The following is a 22,056-nucleotide window of genomic DNA, read 5'->3' on the forward strand; positions in this document are numbered from 1 at the left end:
AAGCAGATTTTTTTTGGCCGAGGTCGACGCGACGCGGGCAAACCGCGCGGCGTCAGCGTTTCGAGTGTTTCGACGGTACACGCACAATCAACCGAACCGCCGCATTTCGTAATCTCTTCTCGATCGAAAGAGGAATCGTTAGATAATTGCAAGGTTCGTGACTCCGCCGGGACCGGTGGAAACTGGCACATGCCGTAATAGCTGAGATTTCAGAGGAAACTGGCTTTTAGGGGACGCAATTTTCGTCCGAGAGGAAAGATCGTTCGCAACCTGACGTTCGAAATTAAAATTCAAAATTTCCTAGGAATATTCCATCAGGGAAACTTCGTTTGACCAGGCTTAAAACCAGGAACGATAGTTCTATATCGAGGCTCACGACGTGAAAACGTTGCGTGAAACAATTCTACGTTCCAAGTAGAACCTGTTAACCCTTTGCACTCGACAGTGTCCTCCAAAGGGACGTCATAAATTTAGTCAGTAACTCGGATATCCCCTTCAAGAGAATTCGGAAAAATTGTTCCCGATTTTGTTGCAAGGTCTAAAATTTGGGTTCCATGGAATCTAAGTGAATAAAATTTCATGGCATGTCTCATTTAAATATAGTAAGTATTTCAGTAAGTAATAAATAAATGGATTTGAATTGGTAGGTAATCTGAGAAAACTCTCAATTCTGTTCCAAGTAAAACCTATTAGCCCTTTGCACACGGCGGTCTCCTACAAGGGGACGTCATTTTAGTCAGTAACTCGGATGTCCCCTTCAAGAGAATTCGGAAAGATTGTTCCCGATTATCTTGCAAGGTCTAAAATTTGAGTTCCATGGAATCTGAGTGAATAAAATTTCATGACATGTCTCATTTACACGCAGTAACTATTTCAGTAAGTGATAAATAAATGGATTTGAATTGATAGGTAATCTGAGAAAACTGTCAATTCTGTTCCAAGTAGAACCTACTAACCCTTTGCACTCGACAGTCTCCTCCAAGGGGACGTCATAAATTTAGTCAGTAACTCGGATATTCCCTTCAAGAGAATTCAGAAAGATAAGAAAGTCTAAAATTTGAGTTCTATGGAATCCGAGTGAATAAAATTTCATGGCATGTCCCACTTAAATACAGTAAGTATTTCAGTAAGTAATAAATAAATGAATTTGCATTGCCAGGTAATCCGAGAAAAGTCTCCGAGCGCAAAGAGCCAATTCTGGGAAAAGGAGATCAAGATGATGACAATCGGGGTGCGGCGCTTCGTTGTTCCGATTCCGCGGAGCGAGTGGTTCGATTATCGATATGATAGAGCGTCGGATCGGGATGCGATCAGTACGCACGCGTGCGTCGTGGCAGCGGGCTTATGGTTGGCAGTTCACTATTATCAGTCGACGCGGGTCGAACTCGAGCCGCGGCCTGTCCCAGATTTTCAGTCGCGCGTACTCGCGACAGTTCGCGCGTACCGCTGCGCTGGCTGGCTGGCTCTCGGGCTGTCGATCGTTCGCCGATCCTAGATCCTAGATCGGTCGATCCTCAGAACGGTTTCGCGGCCGATCGAGCGTGGATCTACCGCGGTTTCGCACGGTCGACGAGGGAAGAGCATGTTTCCGGATACCGGGAACATCACGTAGGACGCGTGCCGCAGCTGCATTCGCATCGAGATCACCTGAGATTGCACCTGTGGCCGAGGCGCCGCGTGCATCGAGCGCATCGGCGACGTCGTGATGTCAATTGCCGTTGCAACAGCCGCTGGCCAGGTAAACCAACGTCTTCAGTTACCTGTCCCATTTTAGGGTAACAGGCCTAAACAAATCGCTAACCGGTCGGAGACCGTTGAATTGAATGCCTTCTTGAGATGAACTTCGTAGACTCGTTAGTCGTCCCCGAAAGGTTTAAATAAGTCGTGATTAGGCTGCGGATCTTTATGCAAAATAAACATTGTTTCTATTAACCGTAGGACACAGAAACCAAATAGCGTATAAGCATAATTGTACAAATAGCATAATTGTTTTCTTTAATTGTTTTATTATGTTGTAAGAAATGTGTTGATGTTCTGCAACACTTTTAGTCTTCTCATTATTCCAAATTACACACGCCCATATTTGCTGTAAACACATAAAATCCGCAGTTTAGTCATAACACTGGAAAGTAGCCTAACTTGGACTTGTGCCTGGACTGAATCATATATATCTTGAGGAAGAACAATACTTGAACGTTATCAATGGTATTAAGCGGTCGGTATGAATCATATTTTGTGTCCGACTTAATTGTGCAACTTCGAGAGGAAGAATATCTACAGTATGACAGAGCGGCACTGGTTGTCTACGAATTGCAAATTACAGATCCATGTGAATTGCAACCCAGGTCCGGGTGTGGCTGTTTACTATTTCTCTGACTTGTCGACGCATCTGCGAGTTGTTTATCACCTGTCCGGTGAAGCGACTGAATCCCCTCGACGCCAATAAAATCTCGTTATCGTCCCGACTACGTTATTTGCTGTAGATAAGAGAACGAACAATACTCCGGAGCCTCTCTTTTGCCCGATACTTCTGATAGAAACGGGTATCGTTATTACGCCCAGGGAATGCGGTCTGGTTTTCTTCGATCCTCGGAAAGTTCCTCCTTCCGCGTTTTACATCGGCGAGGAGGTGTATCGCGATACCGTGAGAACCCTCGCCAGGGAACGCCGGTGAATTATCTCATTTCGTCCCAGCGATTCGGTCATCGGGAAACCGTGGTCGTTCATCCACGCTCGTATTAATTAATTACGGGGCTCGTCGCCCTGCGAACCGGTGATTAAACCGCGCGCTACGTGCCCGGCCAATTTTCGGTTACTTTCGTGCCACCTGTGCCATACACGCCCTACCCTATGCAAAGTTTTAAAAGTTACTGTTTCACATTGTCTTATCAAAATAACAGAAATGTATTTATTTAGATTTTCAGCAGTTTTCAGTGCAATATCAACAAATAAATCTATTGAATAATTCCTCCCGAATGCATCCTTACGCTCTTAAGAATCGCACATTTAATTGGGTTCTTTTATTTTTTCTACCGTTTTATATTTCACCGCTTTCTCAGTTTTGTTGCAAACGCAAAAAATGCATTGTAATTATGAAGGTGCAGAGATTAGGGAATGGTTACAGAACGATGTGAACATTTTTCTGACGGATTGTTGACACAGTGGGGATCCCTAAAATTTGCTAGGGAAAATTTGGAAGAGCTCGAATGATGCGATCAATTCGAGCAAACGCAAGGCAGCCTGGTACGGTTTTAAACCGGCGACAACGGGAAACGCGCGTCGTTGCGGCTCGATCGTGACACCAGTGTAACTGTTTCCGGTCAGACACCCATCCACCGCCGCTTCCGGTATCGCTGTTACCCTCCCGTGAGCTCGAAACGAAAAGGGAATCGCTCTTGTTCTCCACTTCCCGTGTATAGTTTCTATCGTTCATCAAACTCCGCCTGAAATACGTTATTGTGCTGTCCCCCCGCTAATTTATTCAATCGCTTCTTTATTGTAACGAGTTTTACTCTTTGAAAGGACACAGGACGCGACGTTGCAATTCTCTTCAATAGACAATAAAATACAATGTCATTCTTTTATTTATTACTGAACTTCCGTTAAAAAAAATTCGTCAATACCAGTAATTGTGCAATCATTTACACTGCGGATGTTTGTGCAATTTTCGATTTTTATAGTGAAATTTTAAGAAAGCGGAATCACATAAAATCTTATTTCCAGTGGTAGTAGCCTTTGTAGATCTGAAATAAATCAAAATCCTACTAAATCTTGTCCATTTTTATATTCTGGAATTTGTTGAATATTTTCAGAAGCCATAAATGCATAAAGATCCGATCGCATTCATGTTTAGTGCCGAATTTCTTAATTGAAACATCTGATCTCACAAGGTTCCGACGTTCTGATCGTCATCTTTCCAAAAGATTAGTTATCTGGGTGGTCGATTACCTCGTCACCGGCGCGTGAATCAGAACGATCGCCCAAAAACTGTGACAAAATCTCGCCGCCCGAACGCGGATCTGAAACAAAGAAAAATGTGTAAACGGAACAAAGGCAGATCGCGATCGGTTTTGTCGTCGGAACTCGAAGAAGCCCGATATCTCGAGGCGTAACGGAAATCTCGGAAAACCGTAATAACGAGCAGTGACTGTCTATTGCTCCATTTCATCATGGAACGGTACCGTTACCATCGGCGTGCCTTTTTCTTTTCGCCCGTAGAGATCCTCGAATAACCTCGATCCAAACGTTCGTCCGACGAGTCCTCCAAAAATTTGCGAAAGTCGCACACTTTCGGAGCACCCGGTACGTGGACACGCGCGTTAACAAAGTTCTAGCATTGTACGCGGGTGTAATTGGACGACAGGTGTACCAACGCCGCCGGTCTACACGGTGTCCGCGAAATCGGGACAAATCAAACAACTTTCATCGAGTACCAAGCGGTTTGATCGAGAATCGCTTTCTCGTTAATTCGTTGCTGCCGTCTTCGTTCTCTTTTTCGTTATCGAGTTTCGCGGAGTAGGACGGGGAGGAGGAGGAGGAGGAGGAGGAGGAGAGAACGCGGCATAATATTTCACGAATGCGTCGTCGAGTAGGCCAGTTTCGACCTTCGTTCTTGAATTTCTGCGTCGCTCGTCGCAAAACCACCGCGCGTATTTTCGAAACGGTAACTGCGCACGAGATTCGCCGGCGTTGAACAACGGGCCGAACAACAGAATGCCCACACCTGACCAACAACGGCCGGAATACATTAACGAATCCCTTTTCCACCTGACTATCGGTCACCTGACTCATTTCCGGCCCGTTAAACAGCCGAGCCCCCCGTGTACGCTCACCCGGACCCCGATACCATCGCGTTTTACCTTCTCGCATCCGTTTCGTCGGATTAACCTGTTCACCGGGACCAAACAGAGATCATTCCTATCCTGCCGCGACTCTCGTTCGCTCGCCTATTCCTCCAGCATTTAATAACATTTATTAAATCCTGCTCGGAGTAATTGTTACTCTGAATCGCGAGTGCTCACCGCCGGAAAATTAATCCGCATATCTGTTCCCCGCATTTTGCACATTCTTTCTCGTAAGCGATTAAGGTAAACAGTGTCGTTCGTGTGCAACGCAGTCGTGTATTTGTAACAGATTGCATATCCAGGGGTTCTCACATTTGATCTTACGCTACCCGAGCTACGATTGTGTGCAAAAATCTTTTACAACACTGACTTATCTGCCTTACCTTGCTCTTTGACATTCTACCGTAGCGCATTATTCCTTCGTTTGAACATAAAACGTGGTTAAACGTGTACTAGTTAGTACGAAGACGTTGTTACAATGACAACCAGACTGCGAATCCTTGTTGCATTTATATCACGTGCAAATCTATAAACCATGGGAGAACATTGATACGAACCAGAACCAGTTTCTATTATCGTTCTCACTGGAATAAATTTGTTATTCTAGGAAAAATATTATCCTATTATCCCTTATCCTGGATCTCTTAATACTTTCCACTTGAGCTGTTTGGATTCTATAATTTCATCTTTCATATTTTCGTTACTATTTTCATTTACTCGTGCGGCGCTTGAATGTTCAGCTATTTATGAAACACAAAGACACTGTAGGAATTGTTTTCAATTATAGCAATTCATAGTGGCGCCTTAGAGGGAACGGTCGAGTGCAAGGGGTTAACTATATAACTTTAATAATTTGCTCAAGAAAATGTGGAGGTCCCGAATTTAGTTGCCAAACCTAATATAAGAAACTCGAGTCTTTCAAGGGGTTAACATAATCTACGAAAATCAGAATAGAAAGTCTAAGTTAGGAAAAGGAAGAACGGGCGTTAATTAAATTGGCGATAGGGGAATGGTCCGTGTGGCGCGTTGATAACGTTATCCGTTCCTGCGGCGACAGAACCGTGGTTCGAGGATCGAGGATCGGTTGTTTGTAGCGAGGCGAAACGGTGGCCGAAGGCCAGACGGAAAGAGAGCGAAAGAAACGATCGAGTGCAGCGCGCAAGGTGCAACGCGTGCAACGCGTGCCACGCTGCGCCTCGCCGCGCGACAGCTGTTTTCCGTTTTAAGCCGAGACGTTAAGCCCGTTTTTAATTCCGCGGCTGAACGCGTTTTCGGGACGCTCGACGATGACGATAATGACGCGAGCACGAGGGGTGAATCTTCCCCCTTGCCCTTCTCATCGATTCCCCCCTTCTTTTTCCCCCCCGGTACCCCTAAGACAGCCGGTCGAGGCGCACAACAATTTCTCGGTCGTTTCGCTCGCTCCACCCTGGAATTCCAACGAATAAATTTCACTCCTTCTTCCCAGCGAATATATTCAACGTTGTCCTTGGGTTATGAGGCAGGTGATCCCCGGCAACGATAACAAGGATTGATTCTATTTGCGACAGGGCTGAGAGTTCTGAGGGCTAAGGGCTATGGAGGACGAGGACTTCGGGTTCACCGAGAGGGACAAAGCTATCCTCGACAAGGTCCTGGTCTCCTCAAAAGCCACGGTGGAGCACGGCCTCTCCTCGACTGCGGTGCGTTTTTCGAAAATTGTTCGTCCGAATATTTTCGCAATCCCCTGACAATTATCCCCTCGATCGATAGTTGAGATTCGTTTCCTTGAAAATTCGGACAGTCCCGCTTCGATCGAGATGTGTTTTTTAGGCAAACACTGCACCTGAAGTGCATTATTAAGGAAAGCATACCCCCCTCGACAATTGAGATTTTTTAAAAATTTTTTCCGACGGTTAATGCATCTAAAATGATTATTCAAGTCTACAGGATATTAACAGACTTACATAATTTTTTTTTTAAATAACGTTCATCAGGGAACAGTAGGGTTTGGATAACTAGGATTGCAAAATTCCAACACGTCTCTTCGAACAAACCAAGCAGCTGCAAGTTAAAGTTTTTTTCTGACGAAGCAAATTTCTTCAAAATATTGTGTTGTGATGAATACCGTTCAATAACACTACGCGGTACGTTTCAAAACATTGCAGAACGAGTCGGACTCGTGACTCACAATCATCCTGTGTATCTTTATGAAAATACTCGGAATCAATGGACTAATTGGTGAATTCAAGGATTAAGTAGAAACTTGCTTCGATATTAATCTATATGCTCGAGACTATTAACCCTGTGGATAACTAACCTTTACCACAATATTTTCCTGAATTAACGGTGTCGATCTGTAAACACGACTAACGTGCAATGCTTTATAATAATGGAAGAATGCATTTATTTAACGCTAAGCCTACCACGGTGAAAATGACCGATATATTTTACAATTACCGAAACTATAAAAATTTACATATGGGAAAATAGTGGAATAAATTTCCTTGTCCAAGCATTTATTCTATCGAAAATCACGGACAATCTCGATAAATTTAGGGTTGCCATTTTTAAACTGTATACAACCTTTACTAGAATATGCACTTCGATAGAGAAATTGCTTCAATAAAAAGCAATACGCACTTCAATGAAAAAGTTCAATAAAAAAAGTTCGAAAATCTTTCACGAATGGAATATTTATAATTCTACCAATTGCGAATGAAAAAACTCGAAAACACTGTGAACAATACGCGAGTGTTGTAGTTCCATTGTGAAATTCCATGTAATTTTGTTTCCCTGAAAAGATCGAAAGGGGACTGCTTCCTGTTACGAACTTTGGTATTTAATATCGAGGAACAATTCCCAGCTTTGTGCATGGTCAATAGTGTGACCAGTAAACAGTAGAAAAAGCCACGGAGCGTCCGCGGGAAAAAATGTCGGTGGTTACGGGCGGTCTGGTCAACGGCCAGAGAGAAAGAGGGGTAAATTTTGAAATTCGTTAGGCGGGAGGAGAGATGGTTGGTGGGTCTGGATCGGTGATGACAGCGCCGTTATCCGGGGCGACCGAGGCCGGAAACGCCGTCCCTGAGCGGGCAGCGACCGCCTCTTCATCCTCTCCGGCTTCCTCAGTCGTTTCCAACCCGCCGAACATACCGAACGTGGTCGAGTATCACCTGAAAGTGAAGCCTGGACAGACGCAGAGAGCCTGCCAGTTAGATAACAGTCCAGTGAGTACCGATCAACCTCGAGAGCCCATTATTCCATTAACCGATCGCGTTCGTGGTTCTCAAACCAACGTTCATTTCGCGATTTGATGAACATCGTCGCATCTTCGACTGTCTTCAACGTTCCGCGATAATAACTAGTTTCACTCGGCACCGATAGCTCTATAGAGAGAATTATATATCAGACGAAAACGTGTTTCTAACGCAGAGAAGTCAGACCACGGACGAGATGAAGAAAGAGAAGAGCCCCGTGTCCTCCACTGACAAAAAGAAGGACCTCGTGTCGAGACTATCCCGGCTATCCATCGACAACAACGTCTTCGAGGGTTCCACCGACCTGCCTCAGGTGTTTCAGGTATATATTTCGTTGTTTACCTTTTACCTGCTCCCGCTAGCCCGTTTAAAGCCCGCAGGTTCGGGGGGATAGACATCCTTGTAATCTCTCCGAGCATACTGACGTCCTCTTCAACGGGACAATGGACCCCTGTTACCTCTCTTTTCCACGAAACGAGCTATGATTCTTACCTCCCACTCTACTGGTCTCTGGGGCCCCTAAGGCCCACTCGAATTCTTCCGTTAGTAATCGCTGGCGATCTCTATGACAATTTCCTAATTTCTCTGTAAAAGGCGTTGCACTTTTTATCGTCCTCGCTCCTGATCTTTAAGGCCTCGTAAGGCCCAGAAAAATCCTTCCTCTGGCGATCTCTCGATGTAAATACCTTTCACTAGTAATTTATATAACAACCGGCTCCTAATTTCTTCATAAAATGCGCCACACTTTTTATCGTTCCCTCTCCTGGTCTCGAAGGCCCTCCAAGGCCCAAACGAACACTTCCCTCTGACAATCTCTCGAAACTAATATCTTTTTCATCAACCATGTAACGGGTTCTGCAAAACACTCTATACTTTTACCTTCCTCTCCTAAGGCCCCTCTATGGTAAAGACGAACCCCTCCTCCTTCCTCAAAAGATTTTCTAAACAATAGACACAAATTACCAAGACATGAAGGTCCTTAAAGAGCATTCTTCTTGATTATAAAAATAGGTTAAAATCAAAGTAGAAGTGGGGTCCTTCCCTGGTAAGGCCCACTTTGTCCCCGGCAATTTCCATGACAATGGGCCTCGTGTTTCTTAATTTCTCTACGAAAAATACTTCTTACCATCCTGTCGCTTTGGGTCCCTTGGGGGCAGACTGGGAACCCTTTCCCGGACAGTGTATAAAGGGCCCAAGGCCCCGCATAGGCTTAATTATCTACCTGAGCGAAGCCGCGCGTGGGAGAGACTAAAGGGGAGAGCTCTTTTCAGGTGAAATATTTGGGCTCCCATGACGCGAGGGGCCTCTGGGGCATCAAGCACACGAGGAGGCCCGTCGATAACATGGTGGCTGCCGCGAAGGCCTTACCGACCAACACCATGCTGCCTCTGATCAAGCTGGTCGTCTCGCAAGAAGGCGTAGCCCTCCTTCCCATCGAGAAACGGAAACAGGAGAGCAACTTCAGCAAGATGTACGCCATAGAAACTATCTCCTACGGTGTCCAGGATCTCGTCTACACCAGGGTGTTCTCCATGATCGTGGTCAGGGAGACGGAGAACTTCAGGAGAGTCTCGCCATTCGAGTGCCATGGGTTCGTCTGCGAATCGAAGCATCACGCGAGACAGCTGACCTACGCGCTGGCTACTGCCTTCGAGATTTACTCGAGGACCGTCAAAGCGCAGGATAAAATGGCAGAGATGGCTGGCAATACCGCGAAAAAGAGGTTCGCTATCGATTTGAGGAGTCCCGAGGAGATGGAGGCCGAGTTAGCTATGGACTCCGAGGCCTAGTTACCTTTTTCTTTTCAATCGAGTTTTATTTCTTTGTTGATTCGGTTAAATTGTTTGACGATGAAAGGACCTCTCCTCGGAGGACTACACAGGGTACAGCGGGAGATAATTTATATCTGTACAGAGTATATTTGTAGGTGTAAGTTAGTTTGCGAGAAGCGTTGATACTCGAGTGGACTATCTTTGAACTAATAATTGTTTAATGTCGATGCAGTTATTTGGAGGCTTTGTTGGTCCTCCGTTATCGTACTGTGGTTCTAATGCTGTGAAAATCTGTGTTGTTAGTAGACTGCGGAATTTTATGCAGAATAAAAATAGTTTGCCTTCGTTGCCAGATATAGGAGCCACATAGACATTTATTTCTTTTCTGAATAATCTTAACGAGTTGGAAATGGTCCAACAGTATTTTCAAGTTCTAATGTCTTCACAGTTTTTCATCTATATATTTTTATCATAAAAGCGTAAAATCCGCAGTCTATCTGTTATCGGTCTTTAACCACCAGAGAAATTATGGACCCTATGCGAATGTTCTTTTTCTTTTTGGTGAAATCATACACGACAAAAATGTTCTAATCACCAGAGCTGTAAAAGAAATCATAGAACAAGAGCTAAATCCGCTCGAGGGCTAACCCTCGCGCAATTAGACTAGCAGATTAAATCTGCTATTAACGACGCAAGCGATCACCGGATTGCGTGCTTCTTCGATTGTAAATAGAATTCACCCCTGTATAAAGCGAAGTAGCATACAGCACGGAAATAAACGTGAAGCCGTTGAAATCTGATATACTATTTCTGTTATACGTTCGTTGTTCAATGTTTGAGTGTTTTAGTTTAGGCGATCGATCGTTAGGGGTTCGTCCAGGCACGAATCGTATCTCGAGTTGTACTTAAAAAAAGATTCTGTTTCGAAAGAGGCTTGTCGTGAGATCGTGTGTGGGCAGCGAGAAAGGTCGATGACTGTTGATTGTTAATTATTTTATCGGCATTTAGAGGAGGCATAGGCACTGCCTATCCACGACATAATGGCTAGTTATCCAAAGATACCAGGTAGGGGGAAGGAGCCGAAGATCGCCGTCCGTTCTCGGTGACTTTCGCGTTTGCAAAAGGAAAACCAGATTGGATTATATCTCTAGCCGCTTTGTGTGTGTGCGTGTGCGCGTGTGCTCTTTATCTTCGTCTTCGATTGTACAGTAGACAGTTTGTTTCTTTTCACTCTTTTCTCTCTCTCTTTCTGCTTCTGTTATTTATTTCCGTTGTACCGTTTAAGTCTGCAAAACCAATATCGATACATATCAGTTGTTGTAAATAAACGTCGAAGCGAGTCACGTCGATAATCGACCACCCCGCTTTCGTCGCGACGTAATCATTAGCAAAAGTTTCGTTCTAGCCGTTAAGTCGCTTTAATTCAATCGCAAAACGAGATACCGTGTCGTCCGAACGACGACTCGGTTCTCCTCTCACCGGTTCTAGGCTTGGGACACTTGTGTAACACTGTTAATCGCGCTCTAGGGCTACTTACTTATTATCATAGTGATCCAATTGTCAGTATTAGCGAGCTGTATCGACACGCTACGTACAATAAATTTTTTACGGACACTTTAACCCATATTTATTTGCAACGCTCCAAAGCTTACGTATCTCGGCGGATTTACATAATATTACATTTACAATATATTGCACACTTTTTACACTCGCCACGCACGGAGTCGCACATTCTCTCACACTCTGACAATCGTTTTTTAGATTAATACTTAAATACTAGGCGAGCCAGCGCTCGATCAAGTTTCGGGCAAGCAGATTCGATTCTTCAGGATCTCTCGCGGTACACAGTCTAAATCGAGAACCGTTTTCATTCAGCGTATAAATATCACTGACGTCGCGCCAATTGCTTCCGGTTCAGAATCCTGGAAGTCCTGGAGGGCGGTTTGCTGGAGATCGGCTCCACCGAGTCCGATTCCTTGGTCGCCTGATCGGTGTCGTTCTCTTCCTCCTCCGACTCCTTGCCGATCGCCTCGTTCAAACTGTAGAAGCTCTCGGACTCCTCGCAGGGTATCGAGTTTTCCGTTCGCGTGCACACGAACGTCGCCTAACGGAACCAAATTTTATCGTGAACCACAGATTAACGCACGTTTCGACCTCCAGGTGAAAGAGAAAAATTCTTCTGACACCTGTATTGCGACTAATCTCATTAGAACATTCTGCGAGGAAGTTAAACCTTTTTCTAAAACCCAAAAAGAATATCTTCCAAAACTATCCTCACTAAGACACCCTCTTAGAGACTCAAATCATTGCCGAGACCAAGAAGAATATTTTCCCAACATTTTACCTGGCGGCTAGATTTATTTAAAGAGGCTTCACTTTAGTTAGCCTCGTCGTAGAACGTTTCTATAGAAGCTTTGATGGATTGCCTGTAAAATGTTCTTTTTGATCCTAACTTATCCGCTAGTCTTGACGATAGCAATTTGTTCCTACTCCCCAGCTAGACAGGCGTTAATCTCCGGCAGCTAATCGTCTCACCTGATTGAACACTGTCTCCGCGGGACAGATGAAGCTCCACCTGGTCGAGCCTCTAACCTGAGGCTTGCAGACGTGGAAAACCTGGCAATCGTTCTCCATGTCAGCATAGTATCCATAGATTCTGTCCTGGCAGGAGAAATTATCCACGATGTTCTCCCTGATCAGCGTCGCGTTGTCCGGCAGCTCCAATCCCCCAGTCTTGTTCTGCTTTATAGTGATTCAAAAAACATTTTAACGCTTTGCGTTTAGAGGCTTTTCCCAGATCGTCTACTCAAGCCCGTCCACGCATTATAGAAAAGAATCAACGGAAAGAATGGTTTCATTAATTGATAAACCAAAATGGTAGATTATAAGATTATCAGCAATTTTTCCGTGTCCCTGCAAAAGGGACATTCGAGTTGCTAAATAGATATAAGATGTCTGGACAGAGGATATCAACGGTCTTCTGGAAAGCAAAGATTAATAGTCGGAGACCAAATATTTAGATCAACAAAGAACCACAACTGCCAGCAATCTTTGGCAGATTTTTCCTAATTTTCTGACTGGATTCGCAATGTCTTCTTATGGGAGATAGTCGACAGCAAAGGGTCGATTATGTTTGACCCATATTTCGATAGGTCTGAGACAAACCTTGAACTCCGGTGCGGGTCGCCTCGACTTGGGTGGCTGCGGTAGCGTGAGAACGACGGCGAACAGGCCCAAAAGGGACACGATCAGGAGCGATTTCGGGATCGTCATTTTGTCGAAGATGTGTGAGCGATTCTTCGAAACCTGGCAAAGTTTCGAAAAGCGAGTACCGCGGCCGAGGGTCCTGAGAAGACTGATGATTCGATCCGCGGAAGGGTGTTATATAGCGGGCTGCGCCGTAAGGATCTTGAATATTGTATGAATGGCCGATTCTCGGTAGGCAGATATTAGTAAGTTCATCACGTTTGGTCTGCCAATGACCATCCAGACGTCCACATCATCCTCGAAGGCCCGATGCAAATTCCCCTCGACTCCCGATGTGCCGAATGATACGCTCTGTCTCTCACCCGTGCACCCACCATGGAATACCATGCCGCCCTGCTCGGTCTCGACCTTTATTACTTGATCATTCACCGATCGTACAGCACACCGCCATTCAAACCGAGGATCTGGCCAGGTGGCCCGGGTGAGGAGTACTCCGTTCGTTGGTTTCATCAAGGAGGATTCATTTGCTGAGCAAGACAAAGGGGCATTAATATGCCCTTAAGTTCTCCGCGTCCGGTCGAACTGCAAAACAGCTACCTACCCTCCGATGAGTTTCGGGTACGTTGTAGAAATCGATCTTTCCTTCGCCCATGTCCTCCGCTACTGTCGCGCAAAGGTAAAAGTTGCCGGAAACGTTGACATTTATAACGTATTGAAAAATAATCGAAATCGGAGGGTATTTCACCCCGCCTTCCGTCGACCGCGAGAAATTATTCCTGAAAGGAATCGGGTGCGGCGGAGAGTCCTCTCTATGAATAACCCGAGGACGTGCTCGGCTGTCCGAAGGTCGGATGCAAATCGCGCGCTGGAATCGAAATAAACCCCCGGACCGCACGGAGTGATTGAAATTCGTTAGCCGATCGAGAAAAAGCTGGAGGCGCGGGAGCCGCACCGCGATCAAACTCTATAAACGACCCGTGGCATGGCGGAAGGATATTTCGACGGCTTCTTCCCACGAATTTCGATGATCTTGACGACCAGACACGGTGGTCCGGTTGGCCCCGGTCCAATCCGAGCCACGAAAAGAGGTTTCGCCCGGCAAGCCGAGGGCAAGCTCTCGTCTCTCTGCCGCTTCGAGTTTTAAGGCCGAGCCGCGGTCATCGCCGATTCTTCGGCCGGTGAATACTTAACAGTTCTACCGTGGGGTTACGAAACCTTTCCCTGCGTCTCCTGGTCATTGACCATGGGTCTCACGAAAAATCGCCATCGTGATATACTCGCTCGCGTCACCTCGAGCATGAGTAATAATCGTCTTACACACTGGCCGGCGGCCTCCTTCTGTCCGGCCGATTGATTCATGTTCAGTTTTTCGGGTCTTCTGGATCGAGCTACGCTGCTACCATTCATACTTCTTCCCTTTTTCTACACCTTAAGGGGCCGGTCTCCGTAGATTCACGATAAGGTAGAGCGACTACATTACCGTCAAAAATAGTTTTACGTGATTCAAGTTTTCGTCCTTACATAAGAGTATTTTGCCGCTGGTAAAGGGCTCGTTCGAAAGAGAAAGGTTCAATCTAGTGCGCGCTGGTCAGGAGCTGCCGAGATTATGCAGATATTTGGTAATATAAGCGTTCGAAGTAGGCCAAAAATTGACGATGTGCATGCCGTGGAATCCAAGCATTTTTATGCCATTGGATGAGTTTTCTGGATGATGTCGAGACCAGCGCTCACTAGAAAATATCTCCAGCTACAAGTTGAGCTATATTTTGTCTTGATTCTGTTGCGAAATAAAGCCGAAAACTTGAAGCACGTTTCTGGCGTCAGAATTCATAATATCGATAATACAGAGCAAAAACTGTGACAAGTTTAGTCACAGACTTAAGACCCGTCGGATCGAGACCAAGACGGATCTTAAATCTGTGTCTGAAGACTGTGAATGGAAATTGTTAGTTAAAAAGTTACGTGACTACCCCGGGCCCTTAAATAAATGCTCCATTCTCCTTGGCATCCGTCCATTCTTAATACGGTGATTTCTCTATATATGTCGCCAAGGCCTGGATGATAAACGTCGCGGAATTATCCCCACTACCGCGCGGTATACCCCTTTAGGGGCCGCGAAGCGCCAGAGGCCTCGGACGCCGAGGAGTGTAAACATAACACGACTCGGGTATGTCTCCTGGACGATACACGACGCTGGCAAGACCCGTGTTGTTGACATATTTCGAGAATTCACTGTACTTTATCTACTAGAAATTTATTACTAGGTGTTTTCAGTAATTGTGCCGTATGGAAAGAAAATCAAAGGAAATCAAATTATTAGATCACGTTGTTGGGGCTGACTTTTTGGTTCCCCATTAAAATTGCTGTTAATATTGATGGGTCTATTAAAAGATCCTTGACCGTGGGCCATAGATTTAAAAAAAAATATGAAGGAATATGTAATGGGGTGGATAATGTGTGAAAAGGGACTTTATCTCAATAATTCGTAATTTTTTAAAATGAACTTGGATTTTTAACACTAAACCTACCACGGTCAAAATGACCGGTTTCCCATTTCACAATCATTGAAATTATAGAAACGTTTTCATAGGAAATTGCTCAATTGACTTCTTTATTTAAGCACATATTATAGTGAAAATCGTATAAAGTTTAAGTACATTCAATCTCCCTTTTATGTTTTCTGCTTGGTAGGTTTGGTGTTAAACGCCTGAGATTGCAGCCTTTCTCATGACGATTGTAACGAGCATGGTCATTAGAAGTCACCCTTCGTTACCAAGATAAAATATCCTGAATAATTGTATCCTGCAATTGTGTAGTGTAGAGCTAAATAAAGGAAAAAGCTTTTTTATTGAGAGTAATAATGCCTTTAAAAATCATTTGCACAATGTACTTATGGAACTTGATTCCGCAGTATCGGCTTATTTTTTCAATGATCCACTAGATCAATGTAACCCTTCTCGCCGAGCGTTCGGATGCGATACATCATTTGCGCGGGAGCAATGGCGAAAACGGCGCGGTTGATTTCCGAGAAACAGGGATGTAATAAAAATGATAGTTCACGGATCTGCGGCCAGGATTTCCACCGATCTTATCGGGGGAAAACGAGGCGCGAGAAGGAACGTGGGAGAGCGATCAACGAGCAAATCTCTGGCGCGTTTATCGTTCGATCGCGTTCCCGGCGCGGCGACGAGGTGAACAGCCCGAAAGTATCGGCGCTCGTTGGAAATTCCATTCGCATTTCCCTGCGCGGCCGGCCCACGAGGAATACAAACGTTTCTCGGTCGCTTCGGGCTGGTCCACATGATCCACGGGGAAAGAAGGTCGACGGTTGATTCGGCTGACTTTCGCGGTGGCGTCGCGATCACGCCTGTTTCTTATTCACCGTCGATAAATCGACGATCTACGGTCTCCTCGCGCTGAATGCCGAATACGCCTTCGCTTCTCGATCGAGTCGGGTGGTTTATTATCAAAACAATTTATTACTTGTACGTTCCTTACAGGTGAACAAATTAACGATTAAATTACAACATACAGGGGCGAATAAATTAACAAAATTTGGCAGGAATGCAGCGTGGGGGGATGCGCGAAAACAGGCGCGCAAAGTGGACTTTGGTACGCGAGGACGAACGCTTTGATTTGTTAACGCGTCGACTGCCGCGTGAATCGATTAGGCTTGGTACAATTCATCCTCCATCTTTGACAGTGTTTCGTAAATCAAATCTCAATAGCAATTTTTAGCATCTGTAATAAACTTTGCAGCTTCGATTTCGTCAGCTGAATGGGCTGAATATCATTTTTGGCCGGCGGTCCACGCGTTAACAATGACGAAGGCGACATAAACAAAACACAAATAAATAATTCAACATAAATAGAACAACGCGTAGAACAATTAACTAGAAACCTGAGCAAGACGCGTTCGGTCGTTTCTTTTTTCCGACGTCGCTGTCGGTGCACGTCGAAGCTACTGACTATTTGCTTTTGGGAACGTGGGCGGAGTAAGCGAGATTCTGAGCAGAACCGGCCGAGGATCGTCCCCAGTAGCTGTGATCATGATCGTGACCGTGATCGTGATCATCGTGCTCGTAGTGGTGCTGGTGTTGCGCGTGCTCGTAGTAGACCACTTTCGGCGGGTGTTGTTTCTTCAGGTCCAGCCACAGTCTGACCATGTTGGCGATGAAGCTGATGAAGGAGAGGGTGACTATCTTCACCTGGAAGTGGGCGCCGAGCAACTGCAGCAGCAGACCCAACTTCGCTTTCAGCAGCATCGCCAGGCCGAGCAGTTTCTGCAGCTGCTTCTGCTTCTTCTTGCCGAACTTCTTCCTCCGTCCTTCCACTGCAACAAATTGTAAGATCGCGTTAGCTTCTTCCACAACCATAACCCGGGCCAAGCAGAATCTAGATAGCGGGCTCTGAATTGGTCTAAATCCTCTAAACATCTGAACCTGAAGAGTCTCTACTGTAACTGGGGAAACGGTTCACTCTCGTCGCCCGACATTCAAATCGCAGCAAATAGATGACGGCGCGTGACCAGGATGTTTACAGCACTGATTTGTGCAACCGCGTGCACTTTCATTCATTTCTCTTATTTGCAATCGCGGGCACGTGTGTTGACCGTCTTGGTAAATGAATCGCTAATCAGAAGACAAGCAATCTTGCACATGGACACTTAGACGCTTATCAAGAGAACCGTGTCAGCTACATTTCTACACTTATCTACATTGACTATTGACTGTCGATCTTCGCAAGCACGAAAACCTTTCTTTAACAGATTCTTATCGACACTTTCGCAAAAGAGTCCGTTAATTGGAGAGGTTAAGCGGATATAATGCTTCTTTGGAAGGAGCTGGCGCAAACTTTATTTTATTGCCGAAGGAAACGACGAGGAAGCCTTCGATGGGTCAAGGACACCGTTGACCTCGGGATAGAAGAACTATGAATACCGTGCTGAGGAGATCTTCGAGGAAGAAGGCACCACCGCCCGATTTGTCGAGGCAATTAATTCAAGTTTTCAGCTGATCCAGTCGCGTGACCCAGAAACCTTGCCGTGTGATTTCTTTCGGCACGGTGTACGTAGCTTTCTTAAAAATGAGTCACGATTGTTTCGACGATAACCGTTCGCGACCCTGATGTATCTAGAGAGACGGGGAGGGAAGGAGGGGATCGTTTCGGTGGTTTCAGCGACGCATCATAAACGATCGGGTGAACCACCTAGAGCTCGGCCCCTCGGGAATTGTTCAATTTTCTGGCGGTTTGCTCGGAAAGATAGCGACCATAACGAGCCTCGGTACCGTTAACGTCGATTTGCCCAACCCGCGGCATTAAACCACCGACTATGCGTATATGTACGAATGGGAGAAGTCGGTGACATATCGGACGTTGAATTTCAAGCGATCGCCGGTGACCTAAAGACACGCATTTGCTCACCCGTTGAAAAACCACTCCTAACGCTAACGCGTTAATTGTCTTTCCCTAAGCAAACGTGCTCAATGTGTCCAAACACCGTCGTACCGGTTCGTCTATTTGTCCGAGAAATCTTTGAAACTTCTCGACCGACAAACCTCCGCGTCTCTGTGTCTCTCTTTCCCTGCGTTACTCGCATAATCGTCCCGCTCCGAGTCCGAGTAGTACGCTGCCGGTGCCGGTTCATTCATCGGCCGACTCGTTCGATTCGGTTCCCTTTTCGATGCACTTTCCATTCAATAAAAGTTTGCGAAAGCTGACAACCTTTCATTGTTTCTCGAAAGTTTTTAAAAGTTGATAACCTTGTAAGACGTTGATACTTGCTCTGCTGCGATTTTTACATCTCTATGGGGCACATTTATTTAGGATTTCTTTCAATTAAATTTTTGAGATTAGACACCGCTCAGTGCTCAACATACTAAGCCTCGAAATAAACGATCTCCTGTAGAACAATAATTTATCGAGCAACATCTGCTGTACCGTTCAAGAAGCGATACAAAAATGATTCCAAAAATCTACATCTTCTCCGACCATTTCTCGATGCTCCTCGAAGTTATTGTCCCTGCATCCCTACATCTTTAATTAATTTTCCAAATGTAAAAGTCCTCGTACTACCCGAATCATATTCAAGATTTATCAAACAAAGGAACCGAAGTGCTCGAACGGTTTTCATAGACTCCCGTAACCCAATTGGGGGCCGGTTCCGATAAGGCCCGAACAGGTTCAAGGCCGGTAAAAGTCGAGGATTTTTATGTCACTGCTGTGGAAGAGATTGACGGTCGCTCCACGTGTCTCGTATTAGAAATCCGATCTCCCACGCGCCTCGCTCGATTAATCGAACGATCAGCTGTCGCGGTTCGAGGAACCGCGCATCCGTTGCCGTACGGTCTAGATCAGCCATGCTCAACCTTATTTTTTCTCGGGCCGCATACATACGAATAAACAAATAAATACGACGCGCGTGTGGCCATAGGCTAAAAATTTGTCAGGAGTTTAAAAAATTACCTAATAATCAACACTAGAACTACCGATCCAGTCAAGATGACTGGTTCCTAATTTTTTCTTTCACAATTACAAAAATTATAAAAATGTTTTCATCCGAAATTTTTGAATGAACTTCTTTATTGGAGCACACGTTAGAATAAAAATGGTACGAGGTTTGAATAGAAGTAGTCTTGTCATTATTACAAAGCAATATACATCACTCGTATTCATTACTCGGTAGTTCTAGTGTTAATAAGCGTTTCGGGTCGGAGGTTGAGCATGGCTGGTCTAACTTCTCACCTTGATCGCCAGCAGCTTGGTCTTCTAGCTCCTCTTTCTCGGGGTTTTGGACGGTGTCGACGACCTCCGCGACGTAGTTTCCGGTCTGCTCGATGACCGCACTGAGCGGAGGGTCGTTCAGTTTGCCGGCCATCTGCAGTTCGGCTTGATCGAGATCCCTGGCCAATCGGGTCTTCAAACAATCCAGAGTATTGTCCTCGAACACGCAGTTGAAGGCACTGTCTTTGTCCTCTTTCTTCTGGATCGGTTCACAGTGGGCGCAGAGGGCCAGGCCCAGGGCCAGTAAAACGGAAACGGTTATCCTCATGGTCCTGCTCTTCGAGGGTACTATCACTGTCACCACGCGAGTTCACGGGCCTCTAGGCTTCCTGTTCTCCACCCTTGACTCGGTTTTCCTCGGGTTCTCCGCCTTCCGCTTTTTATATCCTTGGACCGCGTGTCACGGGCACGAAGTGGTTGTGGAAGGCAGCCTGGTCGAACATATATGAGAGTCTAACCCCTTCCTCCTGGACTTCCGCCAATCAAGTTGGTCCTGTTTCAGGCGAGCACCGACCGGCATCCCCCCACTGCCGATGCTTTTCGTGGGCACACACCGTTGACGGCTCTCCTTAAGGAATTCTGTACGCCTCTTCGGGGCCTAGACCAGCAAGTTGGCCCAGCGAACGACTCCCAGCTATTCTAGCGGACACCTCTGCAACCGGGGAGGAACCACGGCCTTCCAAAAATACCTGGCTCAACGTCAAGGTGAGTCCACTGACCGTTGACCCGATTAACCCGACGCATCGAGGAACCAGTCAGAAACATAACTGGACCCGCCAATTGTTGTTGGTAACTTGATTCGCACAAAGTTACGTTATTTTAACACTTTATCTGCCGGAAGCCTGTTAGTGGGCTTTTTAAAGAAAAAGATGGAAATAAACACAAAAAAAAACAGTAGTAACAATATTAACGTAAAGAGTAAGATTACATCTATTAAAAACGTAAGATATTTTTCAATAATTTCTCGTTTAACTAGTGTAACAACGATACAGATAAATTTGAAAATCTGCCGGTCTCCTCGTGTAAAAATACAAAACAAAATCTATCACCCAACAAATTTTTCGGTAGCTGGTTAATCCCCCTCCGTAGATCATTCCCCCATAGCCTAGAGTCCCTAAAACCATAAAATCGGTCATGGTCCCGATGATGATCGGTAATAATCGATTCTTAGACCTAACGGGCCGCGTAGCCCACGGAAAATTTAGCGCGCGTTAATTTGCGACGGATTGACCAAGTTTCAGCTAATTACGAATCGCGGTGAGAATCGATAGGCGCCGATCGAGAATCCGTTCGAAATGAATTTTTTATGGCGCGTTCGAGGCATCTTTTCCACGCCGAAAGAGGGAAAAAAATAATGGATTTAGGATCGCGCGCGTGTAACTTGGCACGCGTGTTGGTCACGTACGTGGACCGACGGCAGAAATTCCGCTTGGAACTACCACGGGATGCTAATACAACCTAATTCCGGGCATCTTTATCGTTATTTAAGGAACGAGGAGGCACGGAATCGTAGTGAAATCGTTACTTTCGAAACTGCCGCCCGGATAAAAAATAGCAGGCATTTTTTTCGGCGGATTCGTCACCGATCGTTGATTAATAGGACTTTCGCTTGCACTCGCGGGCCTACAAAATTTACCGTGGCAACTTCTCGCGTAACTCGATTACCGTAATAAGATCACTCTTTCAGATAGCGACCAACACGTTCGCTACCAGCATTTATTTCAGCAACAGCCCCTACAGTTAAAGATACAATGAACTCTCTTGTCAAATGTTAGAAAAAGATACGTTGCCAGAATGTCCTCCTATGTGTTGTAATTTTAAGTAATAAAATGGTAAAAAGAATTTAGGAATGTCAATATATCATTTTTGCACTAAGATCCGCAGTCTAGTGACAATCATTCTCCACCGATACCGTGGTACCTGTCACCGGTGACCATTATTCGGTTCTCAAATCCGGCGTTTACGGTCCCATAAGCAATCGCCGACGTCCACGGACATAATCGACATTAAATTTCACCGTTGAAGAGCTTCGAGAGACAGGCTCGTCAAATTGTACACGCGTAAAGAAGAAAATTACGTCGGGTACTTCGAAACGAAAAATAGGAACGAGCGATTTCCTCTATCAGGCTAATTAATATTTTGGCGGCAAGCTATTCCGCGAATTCGCTCAGTTTCTCTCTCCCTTTTTTAAGTCTGCGGTTTTCGAAAATTTGC

At 45.5% G+C, this 22,056-nt stretch overlaps 3 protein-coding genes across 4 annotated transcripts; 1 reads left to right on the forward strand and 2 right to left on the reverse strand.

The window, feature by feature from the left end:
* Positions 1-1,171: 1,171 nt before the first annotated feature.
* LOC143357237 (uncharacterized) lies at positions 1,172-11,466 on the forward strand. 2 transcript variants are annotated; one of them, XM_076793571.1, is made up of 5 exons: positions 1,174-1,738; positions 6,395-6,526; positions 7,826-8,050; positions 8,256-8,402; positions 9,352-11,466. In XM_076793571.1, exons 2-5 carry the CDS (start codon positions 6,422-6,424, stop codon positions 9,868-9,870), a joined length of 996 nt encoding a protein of 331 aa, XP_076649686.1. In that variant the 5' UTR covers positions 1,174-1,738; positions 6,395-6,421; the 3' UTR covers positions 9,871-11,466. The 2 variants fall into 2 exon arrangements, with proteins under 2 accessions (XP_076649694.1, XP_076649686.1); XM_076793579.1 differs by lacking the exon at positions 6,395-6,526 and having other exon boundaries at positions 1,172-1,738.
* Positions 11,467-11,737: 271 nt separating this feature from the next.
* On the reverse strand, positions 11,738-13,186 carry LOC143358891 (U-scoloptoxin(01)-Er1a). Its single transcript, XM_076796447.1, has 3 exons — positions 13,018-13,186; positions 12,388-12,591; positions 11,738-11,956 (listed from the first exon to the last, which is right to left on the reverse strand). Exons 1-3 carry the CDS (start codon positions 13,123-13,125, stop codon positions 11,738-11,740), a joined length of 531 nt encoding a protein of 176 aa, XP_076652562.1. The 5' UTR covers positions 13,126-13,186.
* Positions 13,187-17,027: 3,841 nt separating this feature from the next.
* On the reverse strand, positions 17,028-20,110 carry LOC143355083 (uncharacterized). Its single transcript, XM_076789621.1, has 2 exons — positions 19,804-20,110; positions 17,028-17,392 (listed from the first exon to the last, which is right to left on the reverse strand). Exons 1-2 carry the CDS (start codon positions 20,108-20,110, stop codon positions 17,028-17,030), a joined length of 672 nt encoding a protein of 223 aa, XP_076645736.1.
* Positions 20,111-22,056: the final 1,946 nt, after the last annotated feature.

Source organism: Halictus rubicundus, chromosome 1 (assembly GCF_050948215.1).
Source record: "Halictus rubicundus isolate RS-2024b chromosome 1, iyHalRubi1_principal, whole genome shotgun sequence".
Lineage (NCBI taxonomy): Eukaryota > Metazoa > Arthropoda > Insecta > Hymenoptera > Halictidae > Halictus > Halictus rubicundus.

Bases quoted from the DNA above. Each gene is read 5' to 3' on its own strand.
- LOC143357237 (XM_076793571.1), top strand. From the start codon at position 6,422: ATGGAGGACGAGGACTTCGGGTTCACCGAGAGGGACAAAGCTATCCTC. The intron at 8,051-8,255 runs GTGAGTACCGAT...TTTCTAACGCAG, and splicing joins GCCAGTTAGATAACAGTCCA to AGAAGTCAGACCACGGACGA. The intron at 8,403-9,351 runs GTATATATTTCG...AGCTCTTTTCAG, and splicing joins ACCTGCCTCAGGTGTTTCAG to GTGAAATATTTGGGCTCCCA.
- LOC143358891 (XM_076796447.1), bottom strand. From the start codon at position 13,125: ATGACGATCCCGAAATCGCTCCTGATCGTGTCCCTTTTGGGCCTGTTC. The intron at 12,592-13,017 runs GTTTGTCTCAGA...ACTATAAAGCAG, and splicing joins GACCCGCACCGGAGTTCAAG to AACAAGACTGGGGGATTGGA. The intron at 11,957-12,387 runs GTGAGACGATTA...TGGTTCCGTTAG, and splicing joins CGGAGACAGTGTTCAATCAG to GCGACGTTCGTGTGCACGCG.
- LOC143355083 (XM_076789621.1), bottom strand. From the start codon at position 20,110: ATGAGGATAACCGTTTCCGTTTTACTGGCCCTGGGCCTGGCCCTCTGC. The intron at 17,393-19,803 runs GTGAGAAGTTAG...AATTTGTTGCAG, and splicing joins CCAAGCTGCTGGCGATCAAG to TGGAAGGACGGAGGAAGAAG.